This window comes from Antennarius striatus, chromosome 15 (genome assembly GCF_040054535.1).
Source record: "Antennarius striatus isolate MH-2024 chromosome 15, ASM4005453v1, whole genome shotgun sequence".
Taxonomy (NCBI): domain Eukaryota; kingdom Metazoa; phylum Chordata; class Actinopteri; order Lophiiformes; family Antennariidae; genus Antennarius; species Antennarius striatus.
The window spans coordinates 9,020,425-9,044,172 of NC_090790.1; the positions used below are offsets into that span (position 1 = coordinate 9,020,425).

The 23,748-nt window shown below is 38.5% G+C and overlaps 1 protein-coding gene across 1 annotated transcript; it reads left to right on the top strand.

The window, feature by feature from the left end:
- The first annotated feature begins 1,308 nt into the window (after positions 1-1,308).
- Positions 1,309-22,199, top strand: LOC137608907 (neural proliferation differentiation and control protein 1-like). The gene is made up of 8 exons (XM_068335539.1): positions 1,309-1,615; positions 17,947-18,060; positions 18,208-18,420; positions 19,137-19,203; positions 19,478-19,568; positions 19,663-19,742; positions 19,876-19,975; positions 20,084-22,199. Exons 1-8 carry the CDS (start codon positions 1,510-1,512, stop codon positions 20,153-20,155), a joined length of 843 nt encoding a protein of 280 aa, XP_068191640.1. The 5' UTR covers positions 1,309-1,509; the 3' UTR covers positions 20,156-22,199.
- The last annotated feature ends 1,549 nt before the right edge of the window (positions 22,200-23,748 follow it).

Consider the following 23,748-nt stretch of genomic DNA (forward strand, 5'->3'; position numbering starts at 1 on the left):
TGTCCCCTGGAGGTTTTGTTTGCTCTTCATCACTGTGGCATGGTCAAAGGCATCCATGTTTGACCCCCGCCCTGCTGAAAGGACAAGGAATGATACGATACCTGCAAAAAATTTTATGGGCTAGTTGAACTGGAAAGAGAGATGTATTATTACAACATGGTTCAAATGAGTCATAGTCTCGTCTGCGATAACCTTTCAAGTCTCACATCTACAATGTTCATAAAAACATCTTGGAGGGAACTGTGGGTGGCAATTTATATCTGTGTACATATAAAATACAGACAGCATATTGAGTAAACCTGACTGTTGTCCACCAGACAACGTATAAATCTTGAGATTGGTGATTATTTATTCAGGCCAAACATGTAACATCTCAAAAATGAAACAATAGACCTTTATGCATAATAAGAAATATTACAAACAACACTTATTAGATGGTGCGTGATGAAACAAGGAGAAGCTTATAAGAAATTTATATTTAGCTAATGTCTATGGAATTATGTGATCTTGTTATTTACTGTACAAAACTAAATTAAAACAGATGTAGAAGAAATTAACAATATAGAAACGCTTAGTTTCCACAGTAATTATTACTACTATTTCTTAGATAAATGTGCTATATCAAATTATGATTTTTTAAATTACATTACTACAAAGTACTACTGCAAATTCAATGCTATGACAAAATACCTTCAACAATCTTATAATGCAATAAAAAAAAACTTTTGTTGAATTAACAATATGTTCGAAACACTCTCTCAACATGATATCTAACCCACGTGATGACCTGAATTTTGTTGTTCCAATGTGAAACGTGTCCTATAATGATGTAAAATGTTGTCTGTTGTGAGGACACTCCTTGTTATGTCGTGATCAGTGTTTTGACCAATATTTCTCTATGTATCTGCTCCTTCAGACGTAAATCACATGTAACAACAATAAGGTTTCACATTGCACCGTATCTGTGCTGGTTTTTGTTGAATCAACAGTAATAACAAGACAACCACGTAGGCTCCCAAACCCACCTGTTTGATTTGATTTTAATCTAACCTTTGACCTGTAGCCATAATCTCAGGTTACTAGATTTGTCACTGCCCGTCCCTTAAATCCAGTGGCTCCAGTTTTTGTGTAATCCTAGTGAAAACCCAACAAACAGACATGAGCCAAAATAGCGGAAAACTCAACGAGTCCAATGTAGGACAGTTAAGAGCACCCCCCCCCTCACACACACGCACACATACACACACAGCACAGTCGGAGCACACACCCCTCCCGTCCGTGTCTGAAGCTCTGCTATCTTTAGCGCTGCCACGGATTACAGAGCGCAGTGTAAAGAGACTGCGCCCCGGTGCGACTCGCCGCCTGACGCTCTTCTTGTATTAACAATTCGCGAACAGCAAAAAAAAAAAAGAAAAAAAACAAAAAACTAAACATAAAGCCAAAGCGATGAGGGAATGACAACAGCCTCCGTCCTCGCCCGCGGTCCCCTTCACCGAGAAGACCCGAAGGATGCTGCTGCTCCGCGGCCGGCGGATGGCGCGCCAGCGCGCCGCGCTGCTACCGCTGATCGCCGCGGTTCTGCTCTGTGTCATCCCCGTCAGCTCCAGCGTGCCAGGTAAATAAACACGTCAGAGCCTCACGGAGAGCCAGAACCACACAACCAATGCTGTAAACGTATTAATTCTCTTATGGGTTTGTTTGTGTCATCTGTTCACGCTGAGCTCATGACCAACAGCTTTGTTGGTTGATTTCCATCTGAAACTCATCACGCACAGCTTTTTGATGACTCTTTTTTAAAACTTATTGTTGTTGTTGTTTTGTTTATGGTGTTAGTTTTGTTAGTAATAAAGTCGCTTGTCATGTTTTCAGAAGTTTTACCCAGGTTAGACTGAAGTCAAAGGGGGTCAGAATAGGAAGACTGGAAGAAAATACGAATTTCCTTCCTTGTGCGTCTCCTAGAATTATTTGGCAGCTCTTGAACTGCTTACCTATTTTCGATTAATGGGTGTGAATACTTTTGCAAACACAAAAGCCAAGACCGTTTCATTAATTTAAATGTGAATATTATCTTATTTTGTTTACACCCTGTGATAAACAGCTAATTCATTACTTGAAAAAAGTATCCTGTATATTTTTGCTAAATATTACACTAATTTAGTCGACCTAGAGTACATGAAATGTAATACCTCCGTGAGAAAATAGCCACTGTGATAAGGTGACAGAGAGCTCTCGTTTTTAATCACTGATGTAGTATTTTTGACAAATCAATATCCAATATATAATTCAGTATTTCAGACATAGTGGCAAATACAGTAGTCAAAGTGGAGTTAAGTTCCCAATGAAAGTGTGAAAAACATAATAATTTTGAATTTACACAATCTATGAAAACAAAACTATGAATCCATCTCTTCTGAGTTGAATAACTGGTTTGTCTGGTCTGAGTACTGTTCTGGCTTTTGGTAAAAAACATCTTTTGAGAGCCGCCTGCCTCGATATGTTTGTAATGGGTCTCCACACAAAGATGAGAAGAGCTGATTCGTGCAGAGGAGATAATCTGCATCTCGGCTTTCAGCGCTGGAACACTGTGGGAGTGGCAACAGCTGGACAATTTACATTTAATCTCAAACCTTTATCTGAAACACACACACACACACACACACACACACACACACACACACACACACACACACACACACACACACACACACACACACACACACACAGATGCTGTCTTCTCACTGAACATTTATGTCCATAAAGTTGTCTGGTATAGTGGTTTCCAGTGAGAGATTTCAGGACCACCAGGGGTCCTTGAGGCAGTTCTAATGGGTCTTCATCAAAACAGGGAATGATGTTTAATTACGATTGTATCCATAGAGAACTAAATGATAATATATGGGCTTCATACGCTTTGTGTTTTAAAATAAGTAAAAGCAAATTCGTATCAGACTTGCCACATAGAGGATCATCAAATGGGGCTGCGTTTTGAAATTTGTTTCATTTTAGGCATCCTTGATGTGAAAAAGTGTGGGAACCCCAGGTCTAAGGGTCCAGTCCCGCTACAGTCGCATAACAAGGATACACTTTGTTGACTATGCATATATGGTATCGCAACATTTTATGTAATACATACTATAATATGTTTAACAAGTAATAATAAGTCAATTGTAAACCACTGAAATGTGTACTTTCAAATATCACATATTTCTGTGGTTGAGCTGACAAAAGGTTGTAACGTAGTCTCAGCTGACCCTGAAGTATTGAGCTCAAAACCCACAGTCAGAAAAACATTATTAAAGCATAACATGGAAAATAAGGCAATATTATTGTGTAATTTGAAAGGTGCCTGCTGTGGATTGTTTGGTCCTGATTGGACAGGAGCACTTCCTGTGCTTTTCAGAAGAATGAATTGAGCTTTACTTACTTACTGCGCTGTTTTCCTTCACATGAGAAGTCAAAAGAATGAAAAATGTTTTTGCTCTCATTTTCACAATGCTGAAAAATTACTCAAATTCTATTTTTAATAATGATAACAATTTAATAATGAATTTTATAAACACCCTATCACTGATTTTCTTTGTGGCTAACAGATACATACCTATTCTGGGAGAAGTTAGATTGTCATTTCCTGCTTTGTATTTGTTTTGGGGTTTTTTTTGGCCATTTATTTATTTGATTCAAACATTTTTTTGTGTTTTCTGATTTGTTGACTTGAATGATTTTTTGCTCTGTTTTTGGATGTCGGCTGTCTATGTTTCTGAAAACCATGTAAATGTTCTCATTTTGAAACTTGTTTTCCTATTTGTCATCATCCTTGCGCATCAGGGCCCCCGTACAATAGCGCAAGTTTTCACCATTTTCCCCCAATGCAAACATCATTATGCTTTCTTTCATGTGGTCAAAATGAAAACCACTGAAAAAGAAATTGCTTGATAGTTGACACAGTCTATTTAAGGAAGATTTCAGCTTCAGAATGGAAACGTCCTCTTATACTAAATGGAAACCAACTAAGCTTCCGGTACATCGTGTCTCTTTTGTTATATTTATAAGAGACTTGGTTTGGTTTTGTCAGTAGTTGCAGGTTTTTTTACTTTTGGTGTTCATGCAGGGCCTTTTTTACTCCTATTGTATCTGAATGCAAAAAAGCGCATGTATATCTTGATAAAAATTCCAAGATTAGTAAAAGAAACGCATCTCTTTACTCAAGAAATGGCGCAGTGCATGAACATGAATTTTACTGGGGGTCATTTCTATTCCAGAGGCACTTTAAAAGTAACTGGTGCTTGATTTAAAATTACAGTCATTTAACCTGTTGAACCTGAAAAATTCTAATTTAGTAATTATGCCTTTCAGGAAGGTCAACCTGCAGAACGACGTCAGTATGAAGTTGATGATAACCAGTTGCAGCCAACGTTGATGCGTCATCGTTCTCAGATTGTAGACGTAATTGAGAATTTTTTATAGTTGATCATATAAAGGATGTTTAACTTGCCGGCTAGAAAGCAGAATTACGAATCATACAAGAACAACATGTTCTTGATAATTTGAGCCATCCACAGTAAAAATGTCATTTTCACCTCTCGGTAGTTTCACTCAGCCTGATCATAGTTGTGCTGCCATGTTTAAAATGCCAGGTTTGTCATTTAATAAACCCACATGGAGCAGAGGAGATTATCACTCAGAGAGCATCTGCCTCTGGCCTTTTCCTCCACCAGTATTACGCTTTAAGATCCATATCTTATGTCACACTCTGCAGCTTTTTACAAATACACAGCCATGGTGTTTTTTTTCAGTCTAATTTTGTTGCCCTGCAGCATCAACTTCATCTTAGACTGAGAGCAATGAACAGTAGAGGGGAAGGACAGATCCACTCAAGCAGGGAACATAAAGATCTGAGGTGAAAAACAGGGCTTTTATGTCATATTCCTCTTATGATTAGAGTTGAGGCGGCGTAACATTTGAATATTTTTATTAATGTATTTATTGACTAATCAGGTATTGTTGTTTTTTTTGTTTCGTTTTGTTTTTGTAAGGTTGCATTCTGAGTGAAAACAGAGCTTCCAGGAAGTAATTTAGAAAATGCAGTTTAAAGCTAACTAGTGCTCCCTCTGGCTCCAAATGGATCTACTCTGTAGCTTCTGTGGTCTTGAGGGAGTTGATTTGTTATTACCAGCATTCATCATTGAGGGGAAAAAAGTGCAATTACTACCCGATAATACGACGGTAACCATCAGACTGAAATGACCGAACAGCCAGGAAAGACTCATCAATCTGCATCATTGTGGTTCTTGTTGTCCGAACGAAGTGGTCAGCCAAGGCTCTTCTGTGGTCGCTTCTTCTAATCATTCATCTCTCTTGCCGTCTTCCTTCTTTTCCTTGCCCAGTCTTTACTGTCGAGAACCAGACCTCGACGGGAAATGAGACGCCCTCAATTAATCACCCTCTTACTGCTTACAGACATGAAACCGAGCTGCAGTTGGCACAGTGTATCTGCAGTGAATAACTGCAGTGAATAACAGGTGTTTCTTCTATCAAAAATCAGAAAAGCAGCTCAAGCACTTTTATCAGGATTTCATTCATGTGTGGCCACAGCCTCACCAAGAACAAGCGTAGAATCAGTGTCAACATGGTCATAGATATGTGAGGCGATCAGACGATCAGTCTGATCGCGATCAGATGGTTGCTCATCATTTGAAGCTAATGTGACTCAACATTGCTTGATGGTTTATGCTAGTCACTTAAAGAAACATTTGAAAGTTGAAGCAACCAGAGGCCAACAAACACAACGGCCACGTAGAAGGAAAGGAAGTAAGACTAAACCAGGAACGTTTTGCTGTAGTTTTCTGCAGTTGTATACATTCTTTTAACCTTTGTTCTATTTGCTGCAGGGTGTGCTGCTCCAGTGACAACAACACAGTAATTATCAAACTGTGTAATGTATTAGACTTTCATTGTGTGATTAGACAAGTGACTGCAGCAAACAAACGACACACAGGCAGAGAAAAGACAGAACAGACCCGATGGGCCTGCCAGAGAACAATAAAACACTTGTTTCACCTCTTTTTTTTACACTACACCTTCATTCCACGGAAACTCTAGGAATTTTTATCATTCACTTCCTTCTCACCTTTATCTACCCACTCATGGATGACGCTGGTGCATTTCCTGCCTTAGCATAATGATGTGTCTACGTGTGTTTGCGTGCATTGGTGCGCATTTGTGTTAAACAGGCGTAAGTCATGCCCTAGTTTCCAACAATGTAGATGGAAACTTTTAAACATAGGATGTGTTACGTCACATTATGGTTGGAAATGGGTTTTGATGTTTCACTAGTACAGAGAAACCGATTAGCCATGCAGTTTCTATTCATATATTCATCTCATTTAGGTTAGAATGTACTTCTGGCCTCAGAAGAGTTTAAGGATTGTTTCCAGAGCAAATTAAATCATATCTTGTAAGTCATGTTCACTTGCTTTACCAAAAAATGTACATGTAGTTCATAGTATCACAATTTTTATTTCAATCTAACTATAGGCAGACTTTATCCTAAAAACAGAGTCCAGTCTAGTTCTTGTCCCAGTTAATACAAATGAAAATACATGAGCAGAACAGGCTGGATTGTTTCTGTCACTGCATGTGTGATGAGCTGGAGCATCGCTGTTTGGTTGTCCATACATATTCCTATACTCGTGAGTGCACGCACACACACGCACGCATGCACGCACACACACACACACACACACACACACACACACACACACACACACACACACACACACACACACACACAGAGTTAACAATGAGGTTAAAAATCACAAGAAAATCACCAAGCAGAGCCAATGTTTCCACTTGATTTAGGGTATTTGGCTCACTTCCTGTCTGCTATCAGCGCGTCAGGAAACACACACAATGAGTATATGACCCCTCTAGACCTGCCCATTTCCCTCTTCCTCTCTGACTCTCTCTCTCTGTCACACACACACACATGCACAAACACATGTACACACACACACACACACACAGCTCGAAGGAGCACACGTTAGCGGTGACCATGTGTGTTTGCTTGTGTATGTATTTGTCTCACTGTAGGTGTTCCACAGACGGTGTGAGAGTATCTTTCTGCTCTTCCTGGCTGAGCTGTTGCTGAGCCTGCTAACAACAATTGTCATTTTTCACTTCTTCCAAGCACTTTCTTCCCCTGCAGATACCAAACAACCTGATACTCTGCAAGAGCATCTGTGGGTTTTTCTTCAACCATTGTTCCATCATCTCTTTGTCTATTTCTTCATTTGTATTTCTGTTCCTTTGTCTCTGTGATTGGAGTTCTCTAATTAGTGAGAGCTCTGCGTGGGAGGCTTTCGGATGGAAGGTCACCTCTTACGGTGACTTGACCTTTACATTCTGCGTCTCTTTTGTTTCAGCGTGCGACTGGGAATAAGCTGCTTTGTCAGATAGTTGTTAAAATGACAATCTTTATTTATTCAGTTGTGTTTCAGAGAAGTACTCTTAGGATGATAACAATAATTATATTAATAGTCTTTTTTTAATCTTCCGGTGCTACAAATTGAAATTAAGTTGGAACAAAAATATTTTTGTGCAACTGACTTACGTGTTTGATGCTTTTCCTGCAAATTTTCACATTTGATTTGCTTTTTTTAAAAATTCATACGTTTCACTGTTTGCCTTCCTCACACATTCATAGGCGTGTGCCCGGTGAGTGTTTGGGTGTGTATGAGTATGTGTGTGTGAGGAGAATTGTCTGCCTTTATGTGAGTGCAATAGTTTCCATGTTAACCTCCACGTGGAGATGATAATGAAGTGCTACTGACTGATGAGATTCTATTTCTACTGTGAAAAGGAAAGTGCAAATTTAGGACACATTGGTTTATTGCTTTCATGATAGAAATTAAATGCTTCTTAAACTGATTTAGTATTGGTTGTGTTTTAGCACCAGGCTGAAATGGCTCAGTTTATATTTTTCTACCTTGATGTGCCAAATCAGATTTTTTTAGAGCTGTGTGAACGCAGACAACTGATATTTTCAAATCAGGTTTGAGTCACTTTCATGTGTGGTGCTCATTGTATAATACCTCAATGATGGCCATCTGACAGTAATGACAATGGTCGGGTCAGACTTTGTGTAACCTCTTGCTGATTGCTGTTGTCACAATCCACAGACCAGAGATGAGAGATGACAAAAACTGTCAGGTGTTTGATATTCACTGGTGAACGTCTGACACGGTGTTTTCAGAGTAAATACCAAGTGCTGCATACATTTGCTACTAGCCTGTCAATTTTGGTTTGAATATCACAAGTTGTTGCAACAAAATAAATTTTCTTGTTGATGATATGGTTATACAGTATGTATATGTATATGTACAGTATATGATATGTATATACCATTGTGCGTAACTTCTGTACTGGAGGACAATCTGAATGACAAGAACAAGACCAAAAAAAGGACAATGAGGCTTGTTGTGTGAACAGATAGACGCCAGTGATTCATTTATGTGGCAGAGTTGCAAATATTTGTTTGTGCATGACAGGGTAGCGACAAAGAGTGTTGGAGCCCGATATACATGGTGTGTTCGCGCTGTATTTGGAAGTCGAAATTCCCACTCAAAAGTTTTAACCTCTCATTTTCCACTGACCAAACATCATTACCACTCCAGTAAAAGTGATCTATTTTTTATGAGTTCCATTGTAATCCAAGCAAAATGTGCTAATGCCTTTGGTAAACGACTACATTTTATTCCTTTAAGTCGATAAACAAATCTTTAAACATTAATGTGACAAAAAAACATGCTCTGCAAAAAAAAAAAAAATTCTAAAAAATTATTAATATGGCAACTTCCGAAAAGAGTGAATAATTGGAAAATAAATTAATATTCACATCAGCCACAGTGCTAAATTCAGTGCTACTTATTCAACCAATTAATGAAGAGTCTGTTCTGCTGGAGAGGATTAATTAGTCTTGTACAACTTCTATCAACAATATTAAAATTATACTTTTGACAAATGACTAAAAATGAGGGCAACCTTGTCACTTGATTACTGTAGTCTATTATAAACAGTGAGACTTTAGTTATTTCACAGAATAACACCATCTGAGCTCAGGATGCTTTACAGAATTCCATTTACTCTTCTTATCATGCATTTATAAAAACCCTTTTTAAACAGATAAAAACAACCATAACTTGATATGTTTTAAAATCTGGCAGTTATGATATGCTTTTTATAAGTAATTACAAGGTTTCTGTTGTCAGTACCTCTTTAAGGAAAGAACAGATAAACTTATTTAATTAATCTTTAATATGAAATAAAATACTATATACAAATCCAAGTCTTTGGGTGGCTTGTCTGCAGCATCATCATCAGGTTTATCCAGATGGACAACTTTGTCACCAGAGATGTCCAACCTCATTGAGAATGGGACCCAAGATAGAGCCCTGGGGGATTCTTGTTTCAGTCTTGTAGCCATCAGATATATAACATCATTAAAAACCACTTGCTAAATATGATCAAATCTTGACGAGGAATAGAATGAACATTCTATTACTTTAACACTGGCACAGAAAATGGCTCACATCATTATACAGGACTTAAATCTCCCCAGATGAATCTAATCGGTAATCAGGTTTGCTTGGCATATACGGTTGTTAACGCCCACAGAGTCGTGGAATAAACCGAAGAACACATGAGGTGACAGAGTTGCTGCAGCCAGAACGTGACTGTAAATGAAGATCTGAAAGCAAAACAGCAAACATGCTCAGGGAGTTTTCTCTCACAGCATTTTAGTCTTGTGACAAATGCAGCATACCACAATCAAAACATTAACGCCCAGAAACACACAAAAAAGAAAATATTATATTTCACTTTGATTTTTGAATTTATTTTTATTAAAATTTCCTGATCATCAACAACACCCTCCGTAGTTCAATCTCCGAGGCAGAATCAGTGACATAAGAAGGTGTGGGCGAGTGTGTCCTCCTCCCTGTGGTGCACTTATGATGATGTGCAGACTTGTTAAAATGTGTGTGTGTGTTTGCATGAGTGCGTATGTGTAATGTGCATGTACCAGTATTTGTGTCACCATCTGCGGTGTTACATGATTATGTTGTTGAAAGTTTATCATTTGCATTAGTATTTGTTTTGGATGTTTGTTTGTTTGTTTGTTTGTATTTATTGTAACAGGTATTTAATTTTATTTGTATTCAAAAATAATGTTATGAAACCTGTCGCATTCCCTTTTCATTGTCAGTAAGTCTATGCAGATATGTCTGTAGCCTGAATAAACAGCTGCATGAATTCATTGCTTTTACCTTGAATAACCACATCAACTGGAAAGCACAGTTGGAAAATGCAATGTCAGACCGATGTGAACCAAGTGGCAGATAATCAGCTGTCATATTGTTGCACACAGGGTATATCCCAGACTTACTTTACCATTTAAATGGCTTTGACTTGTGTATTATTACAGTCATGATATTGGCAAAAAAACCAAAAACAATTGCATTTTTGAAGAAAGTAAAAATGCAAGTCAGCATCTTCGTCCATGTCCTTTCCTCCTCAAAATTAATCATATTCCTTTTGACTCTAGACCCAAAATGACATAAAGTTTTTTATCAAAAATTAATCAAAATATCCAGTTATTGAGCTGCAGCTAATCTCCGGCCCACCACACTCAAACAGTTTGATATCTCCACACATTTTTTTGCCACGCTCCTCATGATCTCACCTCCTCTTTGTGACATCAGCATCAACGCCCACTGTGCCGTTCACCTTTAGGTGGCCCACCGTGGAGCGCTCCGGGTCTCATTAATGGCTCTGATGGTGTATCTGTGCCTTCAACTGTTGAACACACCAGCTGTGGTCATGTAGCAAATCTCTTCCTCTACGTGTTTCTCAAGTTGTGTGCATCCATGTGTTTATCTAAATAAAATGTTTGGCCTTTTGTTTGTGCATCCAACTAGGAGCAATCAGGTCATTTAATTATCTAAGCTGATTGCACGCAGATCACTCTTTACTTTGGTGTAACCTGACTCACAGTGACAAATAGGTGGGGTTCACCACATTGTGAAAGAAAGAATTATTCAAACTCTACTTTTCTTACTGTCCAAACATTCTTGTCTTACTTATCTGCAAACCTCACCCACAAGGAGGAAACTAATGGCTCGAGAGATATTTTAACAATCCACTGATGCCGTGGAGTCATTCTGAAACCAGCAGACGATCTGTTTGAGGGCAGACGATCTTATCTACCAATGAAATTCTTTTCAATGTGCTCATCATATCATCAGTGCAGAGGAAACACTAGCAGAGCATCAAGTAAGACAAATAAAAAAGCTCATGCTGCTCATGCTTTCATGGAGAGAGAAATATATATTTCAAGGGGGAAATAATATGTAACTTTTTCATTGTGGTAAATAATATTATGAGAAAGGGTTTTGACTTGCCAGCCTTGTCTCTATTAGATAGAACAGGTGTAAGAATGGGACAAGATATAGAAAGTGAATGGACATGTGGCAAAGAGCATCAAACCCACCACCACTGCGTGGGAAATCACCAGGACTTCCATTATTGCAATATTTTCTCTAATTATCATCAATACAAAAGTGTGTCTAATGATGCCATTTGTTTAAAATTTTATTTTCTGTATCACAAATGTGTTGCCAGTATATTTATTTTAAAAAAACAACACACATTTGTGCAGCCCTGGCTTCTCCCATTGTGATCCTACCTCTGCTCATTCAGCGAAGATAAGGACGGACATTGTGTGGAGAAGACGGGGTTCCAACAGAGTATTATGAAACTGGATTTTACAAAACACTTCAAAAGCAAACATGCTCATGATAATAAGACTGCAGCCCAAATGAAACTCCAGATGTATTCATTGACTTATGTGACTTTGGGTTCCTCGGGTGAAATATTTTAATTGAACTGATGTCTATAAAGCGCACACCCTTCATGCATTAATAACTTATTCAATTAAGACAAGGTGTTTGGTAGTACATCTAGTACTCTGATCGCTAATCTAGTACTTCAACAGAGAAATATCACAAAAGGAGAAAGAGAATAACTGAGTTGTTTAATGATTGATGTGATTTTCCGTCTTCCTGGATGTGACTGGGTCAGTGTAGACAATGATAATGTTCTGGTGTTTTCTAATACAGTTTTTGAACACTACATCCTGGCTTTTCTTTGTTTTCAACCACTGTAAATGAAAGATTTTCTGGTCTCTGACACTGTTACAGACAAAATGATTTGTGGAGAATATTGTTTGCTGAAAGAAAACAGAAGAGTTTACTAATGTAAATTCACTCGATGGGTTATGTGAGGATCATCAGCTAATAAGGATATGTGGTGGTGGATGGATTTTATTTTGATATGTGAGAAATGGGCGGTGCCAGGGGCTCCAGGGATTAAACAAACTGGATTATTTTAAATTAGGGGGCGCATATGATGCCTGTCCCCAATGAGTCTGCTTATAAAACCTACTTTAAATGGCAATCACTTATCATAAATATAATGGTAAATGTAGTGACTCCAGGTTTTCATGAACGTTGTCACTCTCCATTAACTCTTTCTTACCCTTTTTTGTCTTGTATTGGTCTCAAACCTATTCCCCACATCTTTCCTCCATTCTAGCTCTTTCCCTCCAGTGGCATGTTGATCTGGTACTCGCCTTCTCCTGATTCTGATTCTCCTCCTCCTCCTCCTCTTCCTCCTCCTCCCTGTCAGTCTTATTTCCATCTGCCATGTCCTTCTCCTTCTTCTTTTCCAGTGACACCCCCTCTCCCCCTCAACACTGCCCTGTAGTCATCCCTTTACTCGCTTCTCCCATCCTTATCTCTGACGACTGTGGTACACTCTGATCCTCTGTGTTTTTTAATCCACCACTACCCCTGCTGTGCCTACACACACACACACACACACACACATAACACACACACATACACATACACACTGTGCCCTGTGCTGGCAGCTTTAATCATCCAAATGACATACAGTACATCTCTCTCACCCATCTCTCTCTCTTTTGCCCTTCATCTCCATCACTTAATCTAATGTCAGGGAAATAGCTCAGCTTTGAAGAGGAAATGTTTTTCTTACTTCCGCATCATAGCATCACACTGCTGGCTCCATGTGTTTGAGCCTGATTGAAATGACTTCAAGTAAATAAACAGAAGGAACATGAGACTGATAAGAGAGGATTTTTTTTTTCTTCCAAAAATTTCTCATGATGACAAACTGGTTACACAAACCCTAAGAGACCAGAGGACATAATGATCCTTGTGGGAGACTGACTGTCTGTTTTTCACACTTATGCATTCACAACCCTTCACAATGTGTTAGCTGAGGACATTTTTTTTTATAGTTTTACTCTGGAGGATAAATCACATCTGGGTCAGTGGTGTCTGTACAGGTAGTATATATCTCTTGATGTTAAACACAAGACCATGAAATACACCATTAAATTCACTTTCATTATCAATTGACAATTAAAAAAAAAAATTCAGTTTAGTGTATTTTGCAGAGAAGCACTGAATAGATTCTAGAATCCCATTTGCCTAAAATATATCCAAACCTTTGTTTTGTCATCAAGAGAAGTTTTGATTAGAAAATTTCACATATTTCTACAAAAAACACTCAAACAAAAACATCAAATGTACTCTGAGTGTACCATGACCATATTTTCAAATCATAATAATTTGGTAATACACTTTCAAATGGATGTATTGAGTTAGATCTGATGCTCATCTGAATATTGAGTCAATCTATTATCAAAGCAGCATCATTATTGATGACAGGCTTGAGGCTCAGTCTTTCCTGTGATGTCATAATTATTATCCCCACCATAACTTCTTAACTATTCCTCTTTCTCACTTTTATATCTTTAAATCTCCACTCAGCCCATTTCATACTCTGAATTCACAATACTTCTATCTGCTGTTCTAGGTTCACGTCTTTGGTCGATTTGTGTTGCTGCTCGTTCTGCATGAACTGTCTTCTGTTTTCCTTTTCTCCATTCAGAGAGAACGAAAAGACTTTATGCGAATGAGTGAACCGGGCTTCACTTTTTATTGGAAGTAGGACCGGCTTTATTTGACATGGAGGTGTGCGCTACCATTGGTAAACATACGGTATGCCTCAGAGCAATGTCCTTTGTGCAGCCAACATAAAACCAGGCAGTGAATGTATTTTTTTATTTGCATTAAAAGTGTGTACACGTCGAAGCCCCTGTGTCTCTGTCTGCCCCCTGAAGTCCATTACTGTTTGTTTCCCCTGTTTGTGTGTGGCATTATGTGTTATACAGTAGACCCAAATGCAGGGAACACAACATTCCAGCTGCTGTTTGATTGTCTCTACATGAGCAAACTCCACATGAGCAAATATCCTGCAGCAGTTTGCGCTATGCTCGGTGACATCATTGAGCTCAGAGAGTCTGAAAACAGTTGTAGTTAGCTAACAGTGACATAAACGCTGTTCTTTGAAATACATGTCGGTAAACTTTTGTAATTCCGTTGGATAATGTAAATTGACAAAAGCCAAAAGTTGGGGAAAAAATTGCATAAGTTATTGTGGCGAATATGTTCATTTTAGTAGGCAATGGTGACCAGTTCCTTGCCGTGAGAGCTGGTCCAACATGTTCTGTCCAGCTTACAACCAATCAGCAAGGGGGGTGGCAGCAGGTAACCTGCTGATGTTGAAAGTGGAAACTTGGAAAAGTTTCAGCTTCTGCTTTTACTATCAACACCTGTGGACAACAGGCGTTGTGTCATGACACAGCTGATGGAAAGACAAGGGATGGAAAAAGAAATATTACTATCTGTGTTACTTTACTTTAACTAGCTGTTCAATATTAGAAAGTTATTTAAGATTCATATAAAGTATTCTACATTTGATGATTTTAACACACCGACTTGAAAAGAAATGAAGACTTTGTAGTTACAAATGGAAATTGATGAGAAAACACTAAATCATTTCTATTACAGTGGATGAAATACGTTGACAGTCAGAATACCTGTTGACCAAAAACACTACAGTCACCTGTGTCTTTATACTGCAAGGATAGTGAAAGAATAGTTTTAACCATGCGCCACTCACGTTGTGTTTAAATGAGTAATAAAGTAGATTTGGGTGTCTGTTTAAACTGTGGCCTTTTGTTTCCAGTTAATGTATGGACATACTGTATGTACTGGATGTGAATTAGACTGTGTGAAACCAACCTGGTGCTTGAACTGGTCTCAAGCGCCACGCAATGAGACAATACGCCACTAGGGGGCAGCAACATATCGATTATAGATCAGTCTTCTGAAAGGACATGGTTTCACAGTAATCCTTCTCACAGCTAGTTGACATGAAAAAAAAGTAGTACAGTACTTTGATAGTTTTTTTATTAAAACATGTCTTCTATTGCAGCATTATATTCATTTTTGATGTTAATGTTAGTTTTAAAAGTCTTAAGATTAACATTATTTGAGGTCAATGTTAGTCTTTTAAAACCTGATAAATAATGATGAATTATTTATATCTCAATTTACTAGTTTTCTCTGTGTGTCCATCATGTTAGATGTTGGTAACTAATGGTGAATATTTGGTATTTGATTGAGAGATTCTACATTTAATTTTAAAAATGTATCATTGCGACACTGTCTGGCAATTATAGCGTCAGATAACTATAAACTACATATCGCTTCTTCTTACACGTTGCTAATGATCTGTTTAGTCTAGTTTAGTTTATTTGAAAGGGGACAATGCAATATCATAAAACACATGATTACACATGGTTAAAAAAGACAGAATTTGCCAGAAGGCTTGTTTTCATCCCCCACAGATGAAAACCTGTTATATATCCGGTATTTGTAACTTGTTTATTGTAACTTGTTATCACATTTTTATCACAGCACATTTTGGTGCAAAATAACACAACAACCTCAACAGTGTAATGTTTGAATCTGTGTGTGTGTGTGTGTGTGTGTGTGTGTGTGTGTGTGTGTGTGTGTGTGTGTGTGTGTGTGTGTGTGTGTGTGTGTGTGTGTGTGTGTGTGTGTGTGTGTGTGTGTGTGTGTGTGTGTGCACACGTGCGTGGGGGAAGGAAGAAAAGTGAATGGTTTTTAAAGTGGGTAACTGAAATAGCACTGATGTGTGTGACCCTCAATCCTGTTGAGCGGTTTAGTGTTTGTTTGTCGTACCCAACAGCCCTTCAGGTACTTCTCAAGAGGTTATGGGTCATTATCAAGCCAGTGACAAAACTCTCTTCCACAAGAAGAGGTGCGCTTGCTTAGTCTGTGCGTGACAAACTACACACATGCACACAATCGCCACTTGTAGGAGAATTATCAGCTCGCACTTCAGTGGGGTTTTCAGGATTCCCCCTATAAATAAATACTGCTCATCCTGTAGGTTTTACACAAATCCACTCAGTAGAAAAACACAGATGGTTGTCATTTCTAAATTTAATTTAATTCAATTTACTTCAGTAATCCTTGAAGGGAAATAAAGTTTAAGTAAATTTAATTAAAATTACGTGTTTCACTTGCATTAAATGTAACAATTGCGTGCTAAAATATGAAGATAAAGATTTCCGTTTCATGTTGTGACAGTGCTGTAGGATCTGATCCGAGTCATAAACTAATACTATCATGTACAAATTGAACGTAACAGTTCAGACATTTTATTCTGGTCTCAAACTCGAACCTCCCGTTTCACCAGATGCTGTGGGTGAGCTCACTGGCACGGCTGGAGCTCCTAACCACCTGCAAAGTACAGATGGCACATTCCGCCTCCACAGACACCAGCTATGGAGGGCATAAATGGTCATTAGCAGAGAGAAGTAAAAAAATTACAAAATAACACAAAGCATGCAGTGAAAGTGCCAGTATGTCATATCATACACGTTAGCCCAGCCAGATGGCCGGTCTTTGGGGTGAAACTTGTGCTGTAGTCATTCATTTAATGTAGGTGGTCTTGAAAATGTGTTAAACAAATTTTCCAGCAATGATTATTATGAATTTTAATCGGTTTCAAAGCGGCTGTAAAAGATGATGAATTGATTAAATCACAGCTGCCGAATTAGATCTTAAAAAAATAAAAGACATTTCACTTTTTCTCCACAGTTTTTACGTTCTTGAATTGGAATTGTTGATCATCTGGCTTTGACTGTAAATGTTTAGAATTAAACACGTGAGTGTGATGGTTGTAGAGGGAAACTGAACTTTGATAACCTTCATTAGCACAGAGCAGCGGGCTCCATTGTAAGTGTAGCCACTGGATCCCAGTGAAGTAAAGGTTTGGCTGATTGCTCTTGCCCCCCTGCTGGGCTTCCTCCCCCGGCCACACACACGCCATCGGCTCTAGTCGCCCAGGAGACAACAGCGAGCTCCACAGGAATGAGGCTCACTGTCTGGCTGTTAACAACAGTTTAGTATTGTCTCCTTTATTTATCCGTCCACAAACAAACAACACACATGGACACACTCCCTGTCCACCACTTCAGAGACAAGGCCGTGAAAAACACATGTGGAGAGCGGCAATAGTTCCACACAATAGTTACAGAAAAGGACTTCATTTAAATGTTCAAGTTTGCGATGGGGGGGTGGGGGGGTGCTTAAAATTGTGAGGACTTCATCTGAAGTGACTTTAAAATCAGCATTATGTAACAATTTATTGAATGATATATAAATTTATAAAGATTAACATAATGATAACAGTCTTGACTCATCTTTTAGAGAATTCAGATTTCATTAATTGAGATTAAATTAAACAGTTGACTCTATATTTGCTAACATAGAAACATCTGATTGTGTTTGTCTGGCTAACTTTTCTTGTCGGACTTGATTTCACTTCATAGGACTAATTTTAGCTTGTTGTAGAAGAGCAATTCAGGAAGCTAAATTCACGTCAAACTTAACTTTTGAAATGTGAATGTTGTTTGATTCACAGGCAAAGCGAGACACAACGTGGAGCTGGATGAAGACATCGACTACTTTCGGTCTATTCTTGAGAAACAGCAAGTGACAGATATCAAACCGCCCAAAAAGCAACACAACCATGATGGTGAGATTTAAATGATAATAAAATGGAAATGTAACCACGTATATAAAATAATTGAATGATTCACTTTCTCCCGACACCTTATCTACCTGACAATCAGCCCTGACTGACACCGATAATTGCTCTGTTGGTGTCCTCCACACTCTGCAGCTGCCCTCACCTCCCAGACGGATGCTCACAAAAGCAAACTCAATAACCAGGCCCTTGTGTTGGATGAAGCCCTACGTGCCACCGCTGCAGCTCCCCTCCCCACTGTTTCTACCCTCCCCAGCACCCCAACCCCCGAACTCATCGCTACAGTGGCGGCTGGCCGGTCAGGCCCTAAAGCTGGGCCAGCCACCAGGAAAGACAGCATTATTATCAGTGAGTGGAAGATCGTGTACCTGAAGTAGTGACACAACATCTGAAGTTGAGCCTGAAGCAGAATTGAAAGATTTGCTTGGTTATAACAACTTAAATAATTTCCCTTTGGGGATAAATACAGTTAATAAAAAAATTTTTTTAATTAAAACTTTATGCAAAGACTATGTGATAGACTTTCATTAAATTTAGCGAAGTTCTGGGTTTGTTTCAGGTAAAAACTCAGTATATTCCTGGGGGGTGGAAGTAGACATTTATCAAGGGTTTTTTTTGTTTGTTTGTTTTTTTTTACTATTTATCTTAATCACACCTCAAGAACCAGAACAACTGTGATTAAGCTTGATAGATGGGTTGGGCATATTGCGAGAAAGAACGTATTTAATTTTGGAGTGGACTGAGATAAAGGGGGAGATAACTGGAAATGGGATTAGGATTTAATCTAATCAAAAGGTTCTAGGCGGCGGGTCTTCTCACTCACCTTGCTTGAGTATCTAATAGTAGAGATCTTAGGCATAAGACGAGGCATAGTATTCATATTCAGTTTTTCTTTCTCGTGTGAATGTTTGCCGGCACCAGTTTTTTGACCCTAGATGATTATAAAAACTGCTGATGATCAATGGAGCTCATATCTGATTACATTTAGCACCCATGAAAATGTGTGATCTGTGCAGTCACATCAGTGATTTCCTTCCCTGTCCTTCTTTTGCATCAACCTGCAGTCATGATCTCGCTGTGTGTGGCGGTGGGCACCATAGCAGTGATCCTGGCCACCATTTGTTACATCAAGTAAGTACGGACGCATGACTCGAGTGGAGAAATCTAATCGTTGTCATTTTTTTGTTGATTAATAAACGAAACCAAATTAAACACAACACAGTTCAAAACTATTCCGGGTTTTGATTAGATTACATCTAATTCAGGTTTGTTTGAGCCTGAAAATCAAAGCGTTCTTCCGTTGTTCGTTTATCATCAGCTGTGGGTTTAGGCTAAAGGATGTTTTCATGCCAGAGGCAGGAAACTGGGTTTTGGAAGAGAATCAACATTCATGATGCCCCCACAGGTTTCAGAAAGAATCACGTTTAGCAGAGAAGGTGGACTACCCGGCTTACGGAGGGACGGGCACGGCTGTAGTCACCACCAATGGTGCCACGGTAAGGACACAGCTCTGCCTTTGTCTACCTGCTGTTTTCTTTCTCTTTTGCTCACTGTATCATCTGTGTGTCTTGTCTTTTATATTGTCCTCAGACCGGAGATAAAACGTTGGCTCAAAGTGCCCAAATGTATCATTACCAACATCAGAAACAGCAGATGCTTTCAGTGGGGAAGTATGTTTTTTTATTTTTTTTTATTCTGCCACCCCCTTCCTATCTCTCATCTCTACACGTAGATTTATTTTCTTCAACCACATCCTCCAACCTGTTTGCCTCGTTGCCTCACTCTTCTTTCCTCGCTCTGTAGTCACAAGCCTGAACAGAAATCACTCGATACTGAGGTGACCTCAGATGAGGAAGATGTTGGAGGAGACTTCACAGTATACGAGTGCCCAGGACTTGCACCGGTAGGAAGACCCCTCCCTCCAACCTCCTCCCAACAGTAACCGTAACCTTAACCCCCAACCCCCCAACACACACACACACACTAATATTTTTTCTTCTCTCCTCTACAGACCGGTGAGATGGAAGTGAAGAACCCTCTGTTTGATGACTCCAATTTAAGTGTTCCGGCGAATCACAAGTGAATGCTGAATATATTTACACACATCTATGTTGACATATAAACACAAGCCACTTACAGACACACACAGGCATAGACACACACACGCACACGCACACTCACACACACACACACACACATACCAGCCATTTCCCTGGAAGAAACCTCTTGATCTCACACTGCATGTAAGGGAATGTTACAGAATGAGGTGATAAAAAAGCAGATTTTCCCTTTGGCCCTTTATTAAATGTTATACAAGAAATGTGTTTTCTTGTTATTTCTGCCACTCTTACTGGGGCGTTACTGTCTTTTAAAATGCATTCGTCATCCATCACATCCCTTTTGGTGTCCTGCTGAAACATTGAACTCTTGGTGAAGTTTTTGTAATCCATCTTGATTGTTCTCTTTTATTTCTGCATCTCTTTCAAACAGTAGCAAGTACATAAGCAGAAAAACCAGTCCCCTGTTTTGTCATGCATAGCTGTGGTTCAACTACATTCCTACCCAGGAACTACTTCTAATGAGATCTCTGTGATAACCAGACGAAATCCACAACACAACATTCTGATTTTGAAAAGCTGCTGAGGGTGTTACTCTAATTATATAAGCTACACATAAAGATTTAAGATGATAGACCTTTAATATATAACCAGTAAATTAATATAAATATATAAAGTGCATGATGTCTGCTTGCATTGTTTGGCTGTACTTTGAATCAAGGCAATGCTTTAATGAGTTACTCCTGTATGCATGTAACTTGTTGAGGAAGGAAGGAATTAAAGAAAAAAGTGTGCACCTGAATAACATTTTTTTTTTTTACCATTAGCTTCACTTTGGATCAAAGGAGATGGTATATATCAATATCTAGGATCTCTTCTCCCTCTCTGTCATCTGTCTTAGGTTGTTCTGTGCTGCAAAACGTATGTAAAAAAGAGTGAAGGTTTTCACTTTTTATAGATATTTTTACATGCAGACCAAGGATCTGAATTAAATCTTTTTACCACATGTGATAACGATGTCTTATTATTTTTCATGTACATAGTAGCAACATCACCATTTTACCTCTTGGCTAAGAGGAAATAGAAAAAAAATATGTGGATCTTTTATATATGATAAATACAATTAAAGGATGCCAGATTTAACAATGTCTTGTTCATGTATCATCTAAAATGCATATAAATGGAAAGAAAATGTGATGTTTACGTTTTAAAGAGATAAGTTCCATCATTGTTGAGAAACGGGTTAATATTTTAGTCCAAACCCACCAAGACAACGTGACTGAGAATTTCTGTTAAACATTCTTTTATGACAACAACCTATCCTAATTGACTTCTTCTTTCTAAATCTAATTAGTTTTGCTGAATCAAACTGCAGCACTGTGTGTCCCACCCACCCACCGTGGCCATCACAAATGCCTTTCACACCTCAGTGTGTCGCTGACTTTCTCTCTGGTTTTGGATTACCTTACCTTCAGGACACCTACAACTACACCCACAACTGTGTGTCTTTCTGTCGGGGTTGGGGGGGGGGGGGCACAGAAAACTTCCATGTGCCTCTGTGTGGGTTTTGTCAGTGTGTGTAACCACATGTGTTCAGGAAGAGGTCAGTCTGCCATCCTCATTCGGTCACATGCTGAGGGCCACCAAAAGCCCTTTGTGTCCTGAACGAGTGAAGGAGCACAGCTATTGTCCCACAGATGAATACCTGCGGGTGGAGGGTCCAAAAAATGTGGGTATCAGAGGCAGGGCTGTTGGGATGATTATCTGAAAGTCATCAGACTTGTTTGTGGAGACATTTTGGCTGCTCAACCCGAGTTTAGAATTTAGGGATGGAACTTCACATTCCAGCATCACGACTTCATCACTCTTATATCACATTTCCCCCATTTCACTAGAAATATTACAATTACAATAAAATGACATTTTTGTTGAAGTTCATTCCCATCATTTTATTATTCTTATTAATTTTATTAGAGAATACATTTCAAAAATGATGTTGATAATGTTTTCTTGTTGTATACACACACACACACACACACACACACACACACACAAGCGACATAAGCAGCACCCAATTTATTGTGTGTGTGTGTGTACAAGAAAACGTTGTTAATTTGTCTTGAAGAAAACAAATATAATATAAATATATTTACATTTTTTTATATATTTATATTTTTACAATTCTATAAAACTTTTAAAAAGAGTATTTCCAGTAATCACATGGCCATCACAATAAATTGGGTGCTGCGTGTGTCATGTATAGACATGGCTAAACCACTCACTGATAAGGACAGGAACATATCCCTGGCTCACACACGCACGCACAACACACACACACACACACACACACACACACACACACACACACACACACACACACACACACACACACACACACACACACACACACACACACACACACCTTTGTTCTATGTTGTTGGGGGGGTTTTTTCTTTGGGTTTTTTCACTCACTTACAAGCGTTTGTCCAAACAGTGGCCACATTTTCAAAACTCTAAACACAATTAGCACAGCATCAGTCTTTTGTGGCCATACCATTCACACATTTCATGTTGTTTTAACACAATATGCAGTCAGTGAACATATTACCGCAATGCTATCATTTTCTTAACAGACAAGCTATACCTCCCAACAAAATTTTGGATTGTTTTTTTTTATTATTTACGAATTTTAGCACAACATCCCACAATAGCAACAACAATATTCCAAACCTCAGATACAGTATAAAAACCTCTGCTTCTGCAATGATAGTTCAAAAACAATATATTACAGCTGATAAGCAAACGATTGATTGTTTTTTTATTTTTTATTTTATATACTCAATTAATTCCCAAAAGGAAATTAGTGGCACACTCTAGTATTAGTAATTTACACGTTCATATGTTAGTGTGTACACTAACATATGCTGGGCCCTGAACACACAAGCCTGTATGCATACAGGGGAGGTAGAGTGGCAGACAGCTCCTTTATGGTGCGCCCAAATGAGCAACTTTTAAGGGTGACAGCGCCTTGGTCAAGGGCACCTTGTTCAGAATGCTCTTGTGTATTTAATGTATATTTTGTTCACTGTAAGCTTTTTCTGTTTTATCATATTGTAAACAGTATTTTTACTGTACCTCCTGTAATAAACTGTAAAAGAAAAAAACTGATTTACTGGAATGCTTTTGAATGTGAACATTACACGTGGACATACAGTTCTCAAGAAAGACATTTTGTGTACATTTTGCAGGCAAATACCAGTAAAACTCAAACATAAAAGTCTATGCAATTTTAATAATGTCGACGATAACCAGTATTTTGAAAGCTGGTGTACTTTGATTGACTGCATGTCAATCTGAAGTGAAAACAAGCATTATTCTTTGACATAATAATTTCATTTTGAGTCAAATTTCCAGTGTTTTGGTAAAGTTAATGTGTGCAGAGAAAGATGTGTTCTATTTTGAAATGAAAAGTAAGTGTTTATTTTTTTTAAAATGTGTTTTTGAGATGAACATTATCCATTTGGTCAATTGTGCTTTGTAGGTGTGAGTCTGTGTTAAGGGTTTAGAAAAAGTATTTGAAGTATGGGTAAGCGCTTGCTAGCGACTGAAAAAAAGAAAG